At 36.2% G+C, this 13,704-nt stretch overlaps 1 protein-coding gene across 1 annotated transcript; it reads right to left on the bottom strand.

Annotated features, from left to right (window-relative positions):
• Positions 1-615: 615 nt before the first annotated feature.
• LOC125494036 (uncharacterized) lies at positions 616-4,168 on the bottom strand. The gene is made up of 6 exons (XM_048637534.2): positions 3,313-4,168; positions 2,509-3,198; positions 1,751-2,360; positions 1,385-1,684; positions 1,181-1,292; positions 616-1,089 (listed from the first exon to the last, which is right to left on the bottom strand). The coding sequence occupies exons 1-6, from the start codon at positions 4,166-4,168 to the stop codon at positions 616-618; spliced, it is 3,042 nt and encodes a 1,013-aa protein (XP_048493491.2).
• Between the last annotated feature and the right edge of the window lie 9,536 nt (positions 4,169-13,704).

Genomic DNA, 13,704 nt, shown 5'->3' with positions numbered 1-13,704 from the left:
AGACTTCCTGAGTGGTTCTTTGTGAACATTTAATTCAGGTGCTTTCCGAGTAAGAAATGGGGTTTCTCCAGATTCATGTCCACCTGCATCAGAATGATCAGGAATATTTAATGTTTGTGATTTCTGGACAGATCTTGCTCCATTTTGAATTAAGGGTTTTTTAGCATTTGGAGCAGTCTTTGTTGTTGGAGAAACCACAAAATGTTGGGATTGTTCGTTTCTTGAAGACTTTTTGAGTGGTTCTTTGCGAACATTCAATTCAGTTACTTTCTCAATATGAGATGGCATTGTTGCTCCAGATTGAAACATGGAAAAGGCCTGTGCATCTTCCATAGCAGCAATTCTAGTCCGCTTGCTTCGAAAACTCATGTTAACTGCTTCAATGGACACAAAAGAAAACAGTAGTAGAATGAAGGCAATAATAGTTGTAGAAAATGCAAGCTTCAGATAAAACACACATGCTATACATATGAGTATTAAATAAAAAGGAACTCAACATAGATCCAAAAATAGTCATCATAGACAAGAACTTGTAAATCACATAAGAAATTTAGCAATGCAAAATAAAAAGCAAACAGAGGACATGATTCAAAACAGGCACAATCATAATGTCTATTATTCTAAATCATATAGATCTCTAGGCTTAGTCCTAATAACATGTAGCCATTCCTTTTGCTTCTCATCTTCGACATAAAAAACTTGCTTAGCTTGAGAAGAAAAGATAAATGGGTCCTCGTGAAGTAATCGACCAGTGTGCATCAACTTGGAGAAATTAACAGTAACACCACCGTTTGGATATGTCCTTAACCCTCTGTTTATATCTACCCAGTCACAACGAAATACCACAACTCTATATGAGTGGGAAAAATTCAATTCATATATATTTCTGAGTCTACCATAGTAGACATGGCCATCAGCTTCGACCATAACTCCAGAATTTTGGGTCTTGCGATATCTTTCTCGACTTATTGTGTGAAACTTATAGCCATTGATCACAAAACATTTAACTTCTCTAACATAATGATCCAAACCAATAGCCAAGGCTTTCTGTAACTTCCCTTTTTCAGTACTTCCATCTATATTTTCCACCTACGATGAAAATAGAAAAAACTAATCAAACTGGTTTACAGTTATACTTTATATGTAAGTTTAGTTCACAAGATAGAAAAGATAATACAACCTCATCTTTGAGCCATTGAGTATATTCTTTAATAAGCCACTCATTCTCAAAATTCTCATCTGCTCGAATTCCCCTATGACGATTTTCTCGTCGCTTTTCTCGTAAAAACTCACTAAACATCAACCCAAAAAAAAAAAAGAACTTGTGAAAATATAATAAACCATGTAAAATAGTCAATAATCAAAATATTAAGTCTGAACTTACTTTCGAAGCACATTCATCTCATCTGAATGAAGCAAAACATATCGATGTGCTTGTTCTAGAGACTTAGCATCTAAACGAATGAATTTTTTCTGTCCTACCATTCGACCGGCCGACCAAAATAAATATTTGCTCATATCCTCATTGTCATCGTCATTTCTTTTTAGTCTACTAAACATGGTATGTATCTCCTCTGGGTACCTTGAACAGAAATTAATAGTCTCCTCTAACCCATAACCTTCTGCAATAGACCCTTCTGGATAGGCCTTATTACTCACATAAGATGTCAAATGTGCCAAGTACCTATTTCAAGAAAGTATAATTAGTCACCAATTTAAAACGTACATGATGCACTTATCAATATATTACCTTTCGATGGGATACATCCATCTATAATGTACAGGTCCACCAAGTTTCGCCTCCTCTGCTAGATGAATCACTACATGAACCATGATAGTGAAAAAGGTTGGAAGAAATTCTATCTCCAATTGACAAAGTGTTAAAACAACCTTTGCTTGTATCTCATCTAGTTCCTTGATGTCAAGAGTTGTGGAGCACAAGCATTTGAAAAAGGAAGATAGATCTGAAATTGATTCCACAATTTCTGTAGCTCTTGAAGCTCTCAAAGCAACTGGGAGAATATCTTGCATTAATACATTATTGTCATGACTCTTGAGGTTTATGAGTTTTCTTTGTTTCAAGTTCACGCATCGAGACAGATTGGAACCATATCCATCAGGGACTTTAAGCTTATGCAAAACCTTTAGGAATTGGTCTTTCTCCTCCACCGACATGGAGTATGATACTGGAGGCATATATGACTCCCCATTAGACCCAACTTTTAACCAAAATTGTGGCTTTATCCCCAACTTCTGTATATACTCTCTGGACCTTTTATCATCTCTATTGTTCTTCTTATCCATACTCAGTAAAGTTCCCAAGAAATTATCACAAACGTTCTTCTCAATATGCATGGCATCTAAATTATGTCGAAGAAGATTATTCTCCCAATAAGGTAAGTCGAAGAAAGTGCTTCTCTTGCTCCAAGTAGAATTTTCACCATCATGATCATCCTCACTAAGATCATCATGTTGTTTTGTTTTCCTCTTTGTGGAAGACTTTTTTACCTTTTCCATATACATAAGCATTCCCCTCTTGTTGTTTTCGTACCTCAGAGCCAGAAGCACGAATTGGAGCTGTACCATATTCTTCCTTCCCGTTAAACAATTGCCCCTGTGATCTATATGGATGATCTGCTGGTAGCCATTTACGAGTACCCGGGTAACAAATCTTTCCAGCAAATTTTTCAGAATATGTACCGCTAGCACATACAGGACATGCATTATAACCCTTAGTACTCCAACCAGATAGCATAGCATAAGCAGGAAAGTCATTAATTGTCCACATCAAAGATGCTCGTAACTTAAATTTTTCATTACTAAAAGCATCAAAAGCATCAACTCCTTTCCACAACAACTTCAATTCATGTAATAAAGGTTGCAAATATACATCAATATCAATTCCGGTGCTTGATTTTCCAGGAATTATTATGGATAGAATAAAAGATGATTGCTTCATACATAACCACGGGGGCAAATTATAAGGAATCAACACCACAGGCCACATACTATGATTAGTATTCATTAACCGATAAGGATTAAAGCCATCTGAAGCCAATCCTAACCTCACACTACGTGGATCAGAAGAATAATTAGGATATTGTTTATCAAAATCTTTCCAAGCTAAGCCGTCACATGGATGCCTCAATTTTCCATCACTTTCACGCTTACTATAATCATCATGCCATCTCATATCTTCTGCAGTTTTAGATGACATATAAATCCTTCATAACCTCGGAATTAATGGAAAATATCGCATAACCTTAGCGGGCTCGCCTTTTTTAGTGGTATTACTTGTTTCATTCTCCTTACCTTTCATCGTCTTCCATCTTGAGGCATTACATACATGGCATTCATTCTTATCAGAATATTCACCCCAATACAACATACAATTATTTGGGCATGCTGCAATCTTTTCATACCCAAGCCCCAAATCATTGATTTCTTTTTTGCATTCATAATAAGATGATGGAAATTCCATGATTTGGGGAAATGCATCTACTAAAAATTTCAATAACATGGTTACAGACTCGGCTGACCAATGATGCATACATTTGAGATGAAACAAGTATAGAAGAAATGAAAACTTTGAGTATGAAGTGCATCCTGGATATAATTCCTTATTAGAAGCTTCCAGTAGTTTCTCATACTTAGCCTTTTCTTGTTCATCATATACTGGGATTGAGGTAGGGGTTGGATTTTGTTCTTCAAATGAAGGCTCAAAGATATTATCAATGTCTACATGAGTTAACTCTTTAATAGAATGATCAACAAGTGATTCAACTACAGGTTCACTAGCATAATCAGGAACATTCATCCCAAAAGCATCCCTTAGTAACCATCCCATGTCATTTTGTTCGATTTGCATTGAGCATGTACCCAGAGAACTGCCACTAGCGTTTCCTGTAATTTTAGCATTACCTGATATATTCTCAAGAATACTTCTTTGTCCATGAAAAATCCATTTTTTATATGGCTTGTAAAAGCCCTTGAATAAAATGTGCTCCTCAACTTGCTTTATTGACAACCACTTATCCACTTTGCACTTTCTACATGGGCATTGAATTTTTCCTTCTACAAGACCCTCTTTCGCAAACTCAATAAAATTTGCAACTCCTTGAATATATTCAGCATGATCATTTGGAAGTTCTATCCAACTTGTATCCATGGCTAATAAACACCAAATATGTTTATATCCTTTAAAGAAATACCTGAAACTATTACTTTGTATCTGATTACCAATAATCATAAAAAATGATAACACATACTTTCAAACATAATTTATTTTGTTTCCACTTCCTAAATGTTTTCCAGCGGTTACATTAAGCAGAGAGGAAATTAAGAAATAGAAACAAAGCATATTGAATACTAAACCAAGTTACAGAAGCACTCATTACTCGCACACACAAAAACTAACAAGTCTGCAAATGTAAAGCACTCAACTAATAACCAAGAATACATAATAAACCAATAACCAAATAAAGATGCAAGTCAAATAAGGTGGAGTTGTAATTGTAGAAGTCATAAAAAGTACTGTTGCATGAACTTAGTTTCTCTCACAAACCAAATAATATAGAAAAATTGAAATTCACATGTAATAGGACGAAATAAGATTCAACTGAACATTGGACTTGCAATTAGAATAAGATCTAACACTTTGAATGTCCTTAATATAATGACTGCCATGGAATTTGAGATAAGGAAATTACTGGGATTATGTCACAAAATTCTCTAACTTTCTACTGTATATAATTTATGAAATCAAAAGATGAAAATGGTTGACTGGTGTTTCTTTGATCTTAAATTCCAACACAAATCAAAGAAATTATCAAATCAATATATAAAAACTCATTGCAATGAGTAATTCAAAAGAAATAGTTACCTGATTTGCAGCAATCCAATTGATAATTAAACCCCTTGATTTCCTTTTCGTGAACGGCGGCGCAAGATCGATTGAAACAAGAGTCCTCTTTGATAAATTAAACCCTTTGATTTTCTTTGTTTTGTATAGTTTAGCAGATTGGTACTCTAAAATTTCTCTAGAAACTGCTATGAGTGGTGCGAGATTTTAGTATATTTGGTAGAAGGTGCGAGACGTTTTGACTTCTTTTCTCTAATATTTTATGTTTTTTTTTCCAATATTTTATGTTTATTGCGCGGGATGTAATTTTTTTTTTTGCCGCTTAATATTTCACTGAATCCCTACACTAAAATCTATAGTCTAATATGTCGAGACAACACTCTAATTATAAGGTAAGTTTGACATTTTAAAAAGCGTCTAGATTAAAGTGTCGAGACTACACTCCTTTTCTAGTAGTGAATTTTCCGATCTTAATATTATCCATTTATTGTTGAAATGCTTCTGGTTTCACACCTTCCCCCTTCCTCCTTCCCCCTTCCCTCTTCCCCTTATTTTTGGTGGACCTGTTGCTTAGAGTTTGGACTGAACACTCTATATCACCATTGGTTGGTGTATATTGGGTCAGGTGAAATCGAGTAGTTTCCAGTGTCATTTATCCTCTACCTCTTTGAAGCACTTTATTGAGTTGTTTCTTTCTTCTTGCACTTCTTAATAGTATCCCTATAGGGCTTCCATACACTTAACAATTTCCCAATAATGTCGGTTAATAAAATCTCTATTGTGAGGCTTGTTATCACTTTTCTAAATAGCATACGCTGTCTTCATATTATCATTGTATTCACCACTTTTTTCCCTTGACTTTGAGCAAATGCACCAACAAATGTTGATACACTAGCATTTATTCTTTTCCAACAACTTCTTAGAGGATCATATCCCCTTTCTTTTAACAGATCAGTTTCTCTAATCCCTTCAACTCCTTCTGCCTACATTTTTTTTATGTGCAATCTAATTTACTAATACATATTAGTAATTTTACCTTAAAAGATTTGTCTATCTTGAATAGAATTTTGAAATTTGTCACTACTCACTTGATGGCAAGACTTACGATTTCCACTTCAGCTACAAACCACATATTATCTTGGCCCCTTTTTAACTTGCACCTCTCTGTCTTGAGTATCATCTTCTTCATTGACTTTATCATCGTCAACGTCGTCACCTTGAACTTATGCAGCACGAGTCTAATATGAAGTATTGAAGTTCGAAAGTGAACCTCCAGCTTGCGATGATTGTAAATGTTGGGATGTAGGAAATACTTTTTCATCTTCAAAAACATGAAATTTTTTATTTGGGTTAACATAGTTTTGCTATGAATGTGGAGGAAATTGGAAGAAAGAACTAGGTTTCGAGAAAACATATATTTTGTGAAGGATATTGAGTGGCATAAGTCTCATATTTTGCGTTTCATAATTTGGATATTGTGAACTAGGCTCAACATAATAATTGATTTCTACTCAATAATTACAAAATGATTGTAAATTTCGATATTTTGGGGTTATGGAGTCTTTTTGGATTTTGTTTGGTTTTCTTTCATTAGTTTGGATCCAAATATGACTTCTTTTCTTATAACTGTAGTATTTTAATATTTTTAATGATAAATAAGTGTTCAATGAAAAAGAAATGTTTGGAAAATGTATGAAATATCTCAATATTTGGCTTTATTTATAGAGGGGAGAAAATACAACTGTTAAAAAAGTTCTCCTTTTGAAATTTTTATTTATTAAATATGACTGTTATTTAGAAATAACTATAAAAAAATCAAGAATATTATCTTTTAATAACAATCGACCAGATTTTTTAGTTATAGCCATTAAATTGCTGGCCCACATCTCACATGAACCAATAGCCTTTCACCACTTGTCAATCCCAACCTAATGTTTCAGGAAAAGAAAAATTAAGAACGGTTCATATTCATAAGCTGGACAACATTCTATCTCCTCCCTATTTTTCTCTCTCTTCATTGTTTAATATTTCTTTTGTCCTCCCTCTCCTCGTGAATCATTGTAGGTCCAATTGTTGGGCATCCTCTAACACATACCGTGATAGATTATACTCCCTCTATTTTAGTGCCATAGTTGAATTTTGTATGATCACGTTATTTACTTACTATACTTGTAGCTATTGTTTGTAACTTGTTCGTACGGAATATTTAGCCATGTGAAAATTTACTAAAATTATCTCAGTATATATTTTTGAATTACCAACTATTTAAATTATAACAATAAATTATTATAGATATTAATGGCTAATAACTCAGTTTGTATCCAATATAACCACATGAGCCACAAAGTGAGGGTGCTTGCAATTATCTTGACACTTGTGGACTGTGTAAGATGGATATGGTCGGCATATAGTCTCGATCTTTGTGTTTTTGACGCTTAGATTTGTAGCGCATTCTTACCTTTCGAGCGACAATGGTGTAAGTTATGTACAAAATTAGGTCTTGTTTGGTTAGACTTTTGGGGCCTAAAAACAAATTCGATAAACTAAATCCATTACTCCTTGTTTGGTCTGGATAATGGGTTAACGTTTACCTTTACTTGAGGGTAACCCAAACCCCCAAAAATATTACCCTTCAAATTGGAGGAGTAACAAAATTCTTTTTATTCTCTTCAATTGAATTTTTCCATTGTTGAACCAAACATGCAATAGAAGACAATTATTGTTACCATTTCTCCCCTCTAGTTGATTCCATTTCCCTTTCATTCCTCTATTTGAACCAAACACCCCATAAGGCTTGTGTGTGCAACTGCGCTTAGTAGGTTAACAGGAAGATTTGATTGAATTAAAATGAGCATTCTTGGCTATTGGCAATAAGAGCGAAAATATGGCATCATTTAGGGTTTATGCGTGCATACATGAAGAATGGGGTCAATACGAGGAAAGCAAAAAATTTATAGTTTCAAAGCTATAACAAGAGTGGTACATAATTAAGATTGGTCAAACAACGATTCAAATATAAAAGCAATGATGTAAACATCTGATTTAATTAAACATTATCTTAGGAAGAAGTTATGATAGTTCTTTTTTCAAATGGACACTGAATTGACATAAACATATAATGAAAGGAAGGGTATTGTCTTCACCTGGACTTACCTAAACTCGACTTATCAAATCTGAATGGATATGATCAACTTTGACTTTACCTTATGTTCACACTAGATAAACATGATCACCAATACTAGTTCCAACTATGATCGACCTTTTCAAAATAATCCTAAGTATCTTTTGACTTAAAATAATTCCATTATTAGGCTAACCTTCCAAACGCAGTCTCAGGTTTTTGTTAATATGTGAGATGGATAAAAAGGGTGACGTCTTCTTTAATGCTCTTTCTTGTTTTTTCGAAAAAATAAATCCTAATTCTGATATATATCCCCTTTAATTTCCCTTTTCTTGACATTGAGCTTCCCTGCCCAACAACCCCCCGCAATCCCTCTAGGATCTTCCATGCCTAACTATTAGGAACTTCACTTCAAAGAAAACAAGAACAACATACAAGGATTATTAAAGTGCAAAAGTAACCTATGCTATGTGTTCAACTTCATACAAACTACATCTTTCTCTTTATCAATTACATGTTTTCTTGTTTTCAACTTTGTAACAATTGCATAACAACTACATAAAGATATATTCTTACTCTTCTATATTTGTAGGGTTTATAAGATTTCCTACTCCTACTAGAATATGTGAATAACCATTAGACTTCAAATATAGTTAGGAAACAATATAATTGAAGGAATAATTTTCTTCCTACCTAAATTTCTAGCTAACTATATCCTAATTATATCAAAATTATCTAATACAAATAACTTCTTATTCCATAATACTTCCCTATTCAGAAGACTTTTAACTAATATTATTGGTGTGCTTCTTGGATGGTAAGCCGACAATCTCCCCCTCAAGACAACACCACACCACTTCATAATGATTCTTTTTTCCTTCTAGGATATAGCCACAAACTCACTTCGAGAAAGCACCTTATCGACCATCACGCAAATCATAATATGGAGACATAAACTACTTAAGACTTTATGGATAAGGTACGAACCGCATACTTCTACAAGGACTACTTAAGACATTATGGAGAAGTTACAAACCACCTAGTTTTGGAGGAGGTATTCCCCCTTAGGCCAAAGCCCCATACATCAATATAGATGTAATACCCGTCATGATTGGTTTAAAGGTATTTAATATGCTACTCATTCCAACAAGATGCATCTTTCTTTTAGGAAGCTCATTTCCTTAGTTACTCCATAGTTAAGCGTGCTTGGCTGGTAGTAGTCCATGTATGGGTGATCTCTTGGGAAGTTTCTCAGGGTGCACATTTTGTCCATACTCATGCGCATCCTGAGAAACTTCCGAGGATGTCATCCATCCCTGAAATACTCCAAGCCAATCACGTTTAACTGTGGAGTAACTAAGGAGATGAGCCCCCTAAAAGAAAGATGCATCTTGTTGGAATGAGTAGCATATTAAATCCCTTTAAAGCAATCATGAGCGGTACTACATACACCCCCACTTAAGAACAACAACCCCCTCGTTGCACCCGAGGACTCCATATATTCAGCATACGTCAATGTGGTTCTCCCCGACCTCGAACCTAATCACATATTCACACACGTAACCGGTGATACAGCGCCAAAATCCTCCCCTACTAGGCGACTAACCTTGGATTAATGATCCACACAATCAGCACGCAGTCGTAGGCTTGCTCTGATATCATTTGTGACACCCGACCCATACAGAGTCGAGTATATTGTCACCAATACGCATCCAGGGCCAACAACTGTCCTTAATAACCAACACATGTTCTTCCTGAACATTTTGTCCTCACTCAATATATGTAATACCTCTCATGATTGCTTTAAAGGGAGTTAGAAGGCTACTCATTCCAACAAGATACATCTTTCTTTTAGAGAGCTCATTTCCTTAGTTTCTTAGGGTGCACATGAGTGAGGACAAAATGTGCCGGAAAAACTCGTGATGGTTATTGAAGATAGTTGTTGGTCCTGGATGCGCATTGTTGACAATATACTCGACTCCAGATGGGTCGGGTGTTACAAATGGTATCAGAGCAATTCTATGACTGCATGTTGATCATGTGGATGATTAATCCAAGGTTAGTCGCCTAGCGGGGGGAGGATTATGGTGGTATATGATCGACTGCATGTCGAATATGTGATTAGTTCTCAAGTAGGGGTATGTAATACCTCTCATGAGTGCTTTAAAGGGAGTTAGCAAGCTACTTATTCCAACAAGATGCATATTTCTTTTAGAGAGCTCATTTCCTTAGTTACACCACAGTTAAGCGTGCTTGGTTAGGAGTAGTCTTAGGATGGGTAACCTCCTGGAAAGTTTCTCAAGGTGCACATGAGTGAGGACAGAATGTGCCGTAAGAAATTGTGTTGGTTATTGAGGACAATTGTTGGCCCTGGATGCGCATTGGTGACGATATACTTGACTCCGGAAGGGTCGGGTGTTACACTAGACATTTTTGTATTGCCTATGCAGGATGAGCTCGTATTTGACTAACTCGTTGTTTTTTTTATATGATTGGAATATGATAGCATAGATACGTTGGAAAAGATAGGTTGGGTTGAATAGATAAGATGAGTGGGATGAGATGCATGACAACCGAAACTTTACTATGACCACTTATCTTGATTCATTTTTTAAACATAAACTAAATCTTCGATGATATGCATGGAAAAGATCAATTTTTATCTTTGAAATAGGTGACTTTTGTTTGCAGAGACAACATATAAGTGGTCATGAATGATAATGCAAAGAATAGATCGAAAACCGGCTAATAGATTATCGAAATACAACCGTGGAAATGATGTGTAGTTTGTGCCACATGCGACAGGCTTGCATGCTATGTAAGCAACTTATGCCAAGCGCGCCACGTAAGGGCATGCACGAGGCGCACGCTCCTTGGCATGTGACGCGAGGTTCGCGCGTTTAGTGCATGGCCATCGCAAAGTGTATTTTTCGTTTCGACAATTTATTTATCATATTTTTATGTTTCAAGCCTAATTCCTAGGGAAAGCATGTTGAAAATAGCAAACAAACAATCAAAAATGTCAAAAAGACAAGAAATATCGTGTTGTTACGACATAAAGTCAAGATTTATGTTTAATATTATGGTTAGGCTTAGGTTAGGTTTAAAAGAGTCCATGACTAAAAAATTGATCCCATGCTTTGTATCTTTGCTAAAAAACACGGTCACGTGTAAGAAGCACTCCAGTCTCAAGTGAGGAACAAGAAAGCAATGTTATGGTTATTATCTTTGCTTATGACTATGATCCAACATTATCACTCAGGAAGCTTTTTAGAGGGACAAAGTGCAAACTCCTCAGGGGTGGCCTTACTCATTGAACATGCGCTAATGAGGCAATGACAAAACTTATAGTGGCACGTAAAAAAAAAGCCAGCATATGCAAAACAATTGTCATTTAAAAGCATAAATGAGAATGAATCGTATTTTTCAAGTTTCACATACTCATCCAAAAAACTATTTTGAATCCTTTCTGGTGAAGTCACCAAAATGTATGCATATTTTTATTGCCTAAGCAGAAAGAGCACGTATTTGACAATTTCATTGTAGAGTGCTTCTGTTTTGGAATTCGTTTTGGAAAAAAGACAAGTGGTCAATAAGCCTTTAAAGGAAGACTCATAAACCTAATTAGATTTTTGGAAAACCATCGAGATATGTTAGGGACTTATCCTATGTAGATTTCCCTGTCTTGACTTCATCATTGATCAATGAATCAAAGATTAAGTTTTGGGGTAAGGGTATGATTATGATCATGAATCAAATTCGCCCATTACTGGCTTCTATTTAATATGATTCATGTTGTAGATTAATGCAAATAAATAACAAAGCAATATGCTCATGCAATCTAAAAATTAATCTAGTTTGATTCATTAAACACAAAAGACTAACTTTTTGTGATATGTTTATTAAGAAATCATATTACAGATTTCCAGTTTGTCTAAATTATCTTTTTAACCATTAAAACATTTATTTAGGTCTTGATTAGCAGATTGAAACATGTGCGACGATCAAAATACTAACCATGTTGGTATGCATTAGGGGTATTCATAACCGGGTACTTGCATTTACGAGTACTTAAAAAAGTAGCATGTGACCCGATCGATTTTTTCGGATCGGGTCATATGTACCCGGTTTGAATATGCCATAATTGTTTTTTGAGAATATCCAGTTGTTGATAATATATGAGTATGACTCCTATAGATTAGAGATACAAAATGCAATTATATATGTATCGAGTTATTCATATTCAACCAAATTTTGTGATTCTTTAGTTTCAAGAATTAGTAATAAAGATAAATTCTTTTTTCTCAAAAATCAAGCATATAATTATATCTAAAAATAGATTCTTTTCAGCTCTTACGTGTTTGTAAAGTTATCTGCAGGACTTAGAAGCAAACATTCCACTTCAATAGTAAAAAGAAAACAAAGAAGTTGTATGGGGGTTGCCTAAGTTCCATTCGTCGTATCGAATCGTTGACGACCGTCATGGTCAATACATGTATATGAAGGACATTCACTATGTCAGGCCGGCCTAATAGATCTCCTTGATGGTATCCCTAACTTGGGCCATCCCTAAGTGGGCCTGGGCCTGGGTCTGATCAGTGCTTACCCAACGTGCCCATGGGCCTAAAGATAAGTATTGAAGAGGATAGAATTGTATCCAACCAATAGGAGCAGTGTCCTATCTTAGTCAGGACACTGTCGGCTCCTATAAATTCCCCATGATCTGAGCTATATGGTACGTACATACGTACTAATATACTCTACATGAGGTATACCGGCTATTACCCTTTACTGATTTAGACATCGGAGGGGCGTTACCCGAGGTTAGTTTACGTGTTCTTTCTTGCAGGACAATAAACCCGCTTACATAGTGGAAGGATACCGGTTCACTCCAACTACATTTATTCCATACCAGAACAATTGGCACTAGAAGGAGGGGTGAACCATTTTAGTCTTAAGCCACGACTTTCTCATCCTATCAACCCTATGGATCTTAAGCAGACTTTTGGGATGCCATAAACTAATGACACCAACACTCCTCTAGGGAAGGCACCACTTGGATTCCCTACTCCGCAACCGGTGGTGGGGTCCTCAAAACCGGCCAGTGGAAGGGAAGACGGTGCCACCGAAGCCCCTCAATCCAACATATTTGAGGCGTTGCAGCATATGTTCAATCCGAAACAGCTTAGGAGCACGACTGAAGTCTCTCAGGCTATGGCGAGTCAGGCTCCATCGACGGTCATACCGGCAAGCGTCCCCTGAATAGGCCACACAGCCCTGTGAGAAAGATGCGTTCTCTCGCAATAGGACGACAAGGGTGACCAATGCCGGAATGATCATGATCAAGGGGAGAATTCAAAGACTCTCACAGGGCCCGTGGGGGAAGAAGATGAAGAGGATCAGCAGTGACACTAAGATTCAATAGTCATCTTAGCCCAGGAGGGAAAGCGAGTATGTCCAACGAAGAGCACCAGTATCTCTCCGGAATTCTCTCTTCTCAACGGCCATACTCCAGGAGCCTATGGAGAAGATCAAAATGCCGACATGCAAGTATGACAACAAGACGGACCCTAAGGACCACATCTCTTCCTATGAAGGACACATGCTGCTATACACCGACACCGACTCTGTCTGGTGTAAAGTGTTCCCTTCTACAATGTTTGGCCTGGCCCATTCTTGGTTTAAAAGCATACCACCCACAACTATATTTGATTTCCGATAA

This window comes from Beta vulgaris, chromosome 1 (genome assembly GCF_026745355.1).
Source record: "Beta vulgaris subsp. vulgaris cultivar EL10 chromosome 1, EL10.2, whole genome shotgun sequence".
Taxonomy (NCBI): Eukaryota; Viridiplantae; Streptophyta; class Magnoliopsida; order Caryophyllales; family Amaranthaceae; genus Beta; species Beta vulgaris.
This window is presented reverse-complemented; position numbering and strand designations above follow the sequence as displayed.

Bases quoted from the DNA above. Each gene is read 5' to 3' on its own strand.
- LOC125494036 (XM_048637534.2), bottom strand. From the start codon at position 4,168: ATGGATACAAGTTGGATAGAACTTCCAAATGATCATGCTGAATATATT. The intron at 3,199-3,312 runs GTAAGGAGAATG...CTAAAACTGCAG, and splicing joins AAGATGGAAGACGATGAAAG to AAGATATGAGATGGCATGAT. The intron at 1,293-1,384 runs GTAAGTTCAGAC...GTTGATGTTTAG, and splicing joins GAGATGAATGTGCTTCGAAA to TGAGTTTTTACGAGAAAAGC.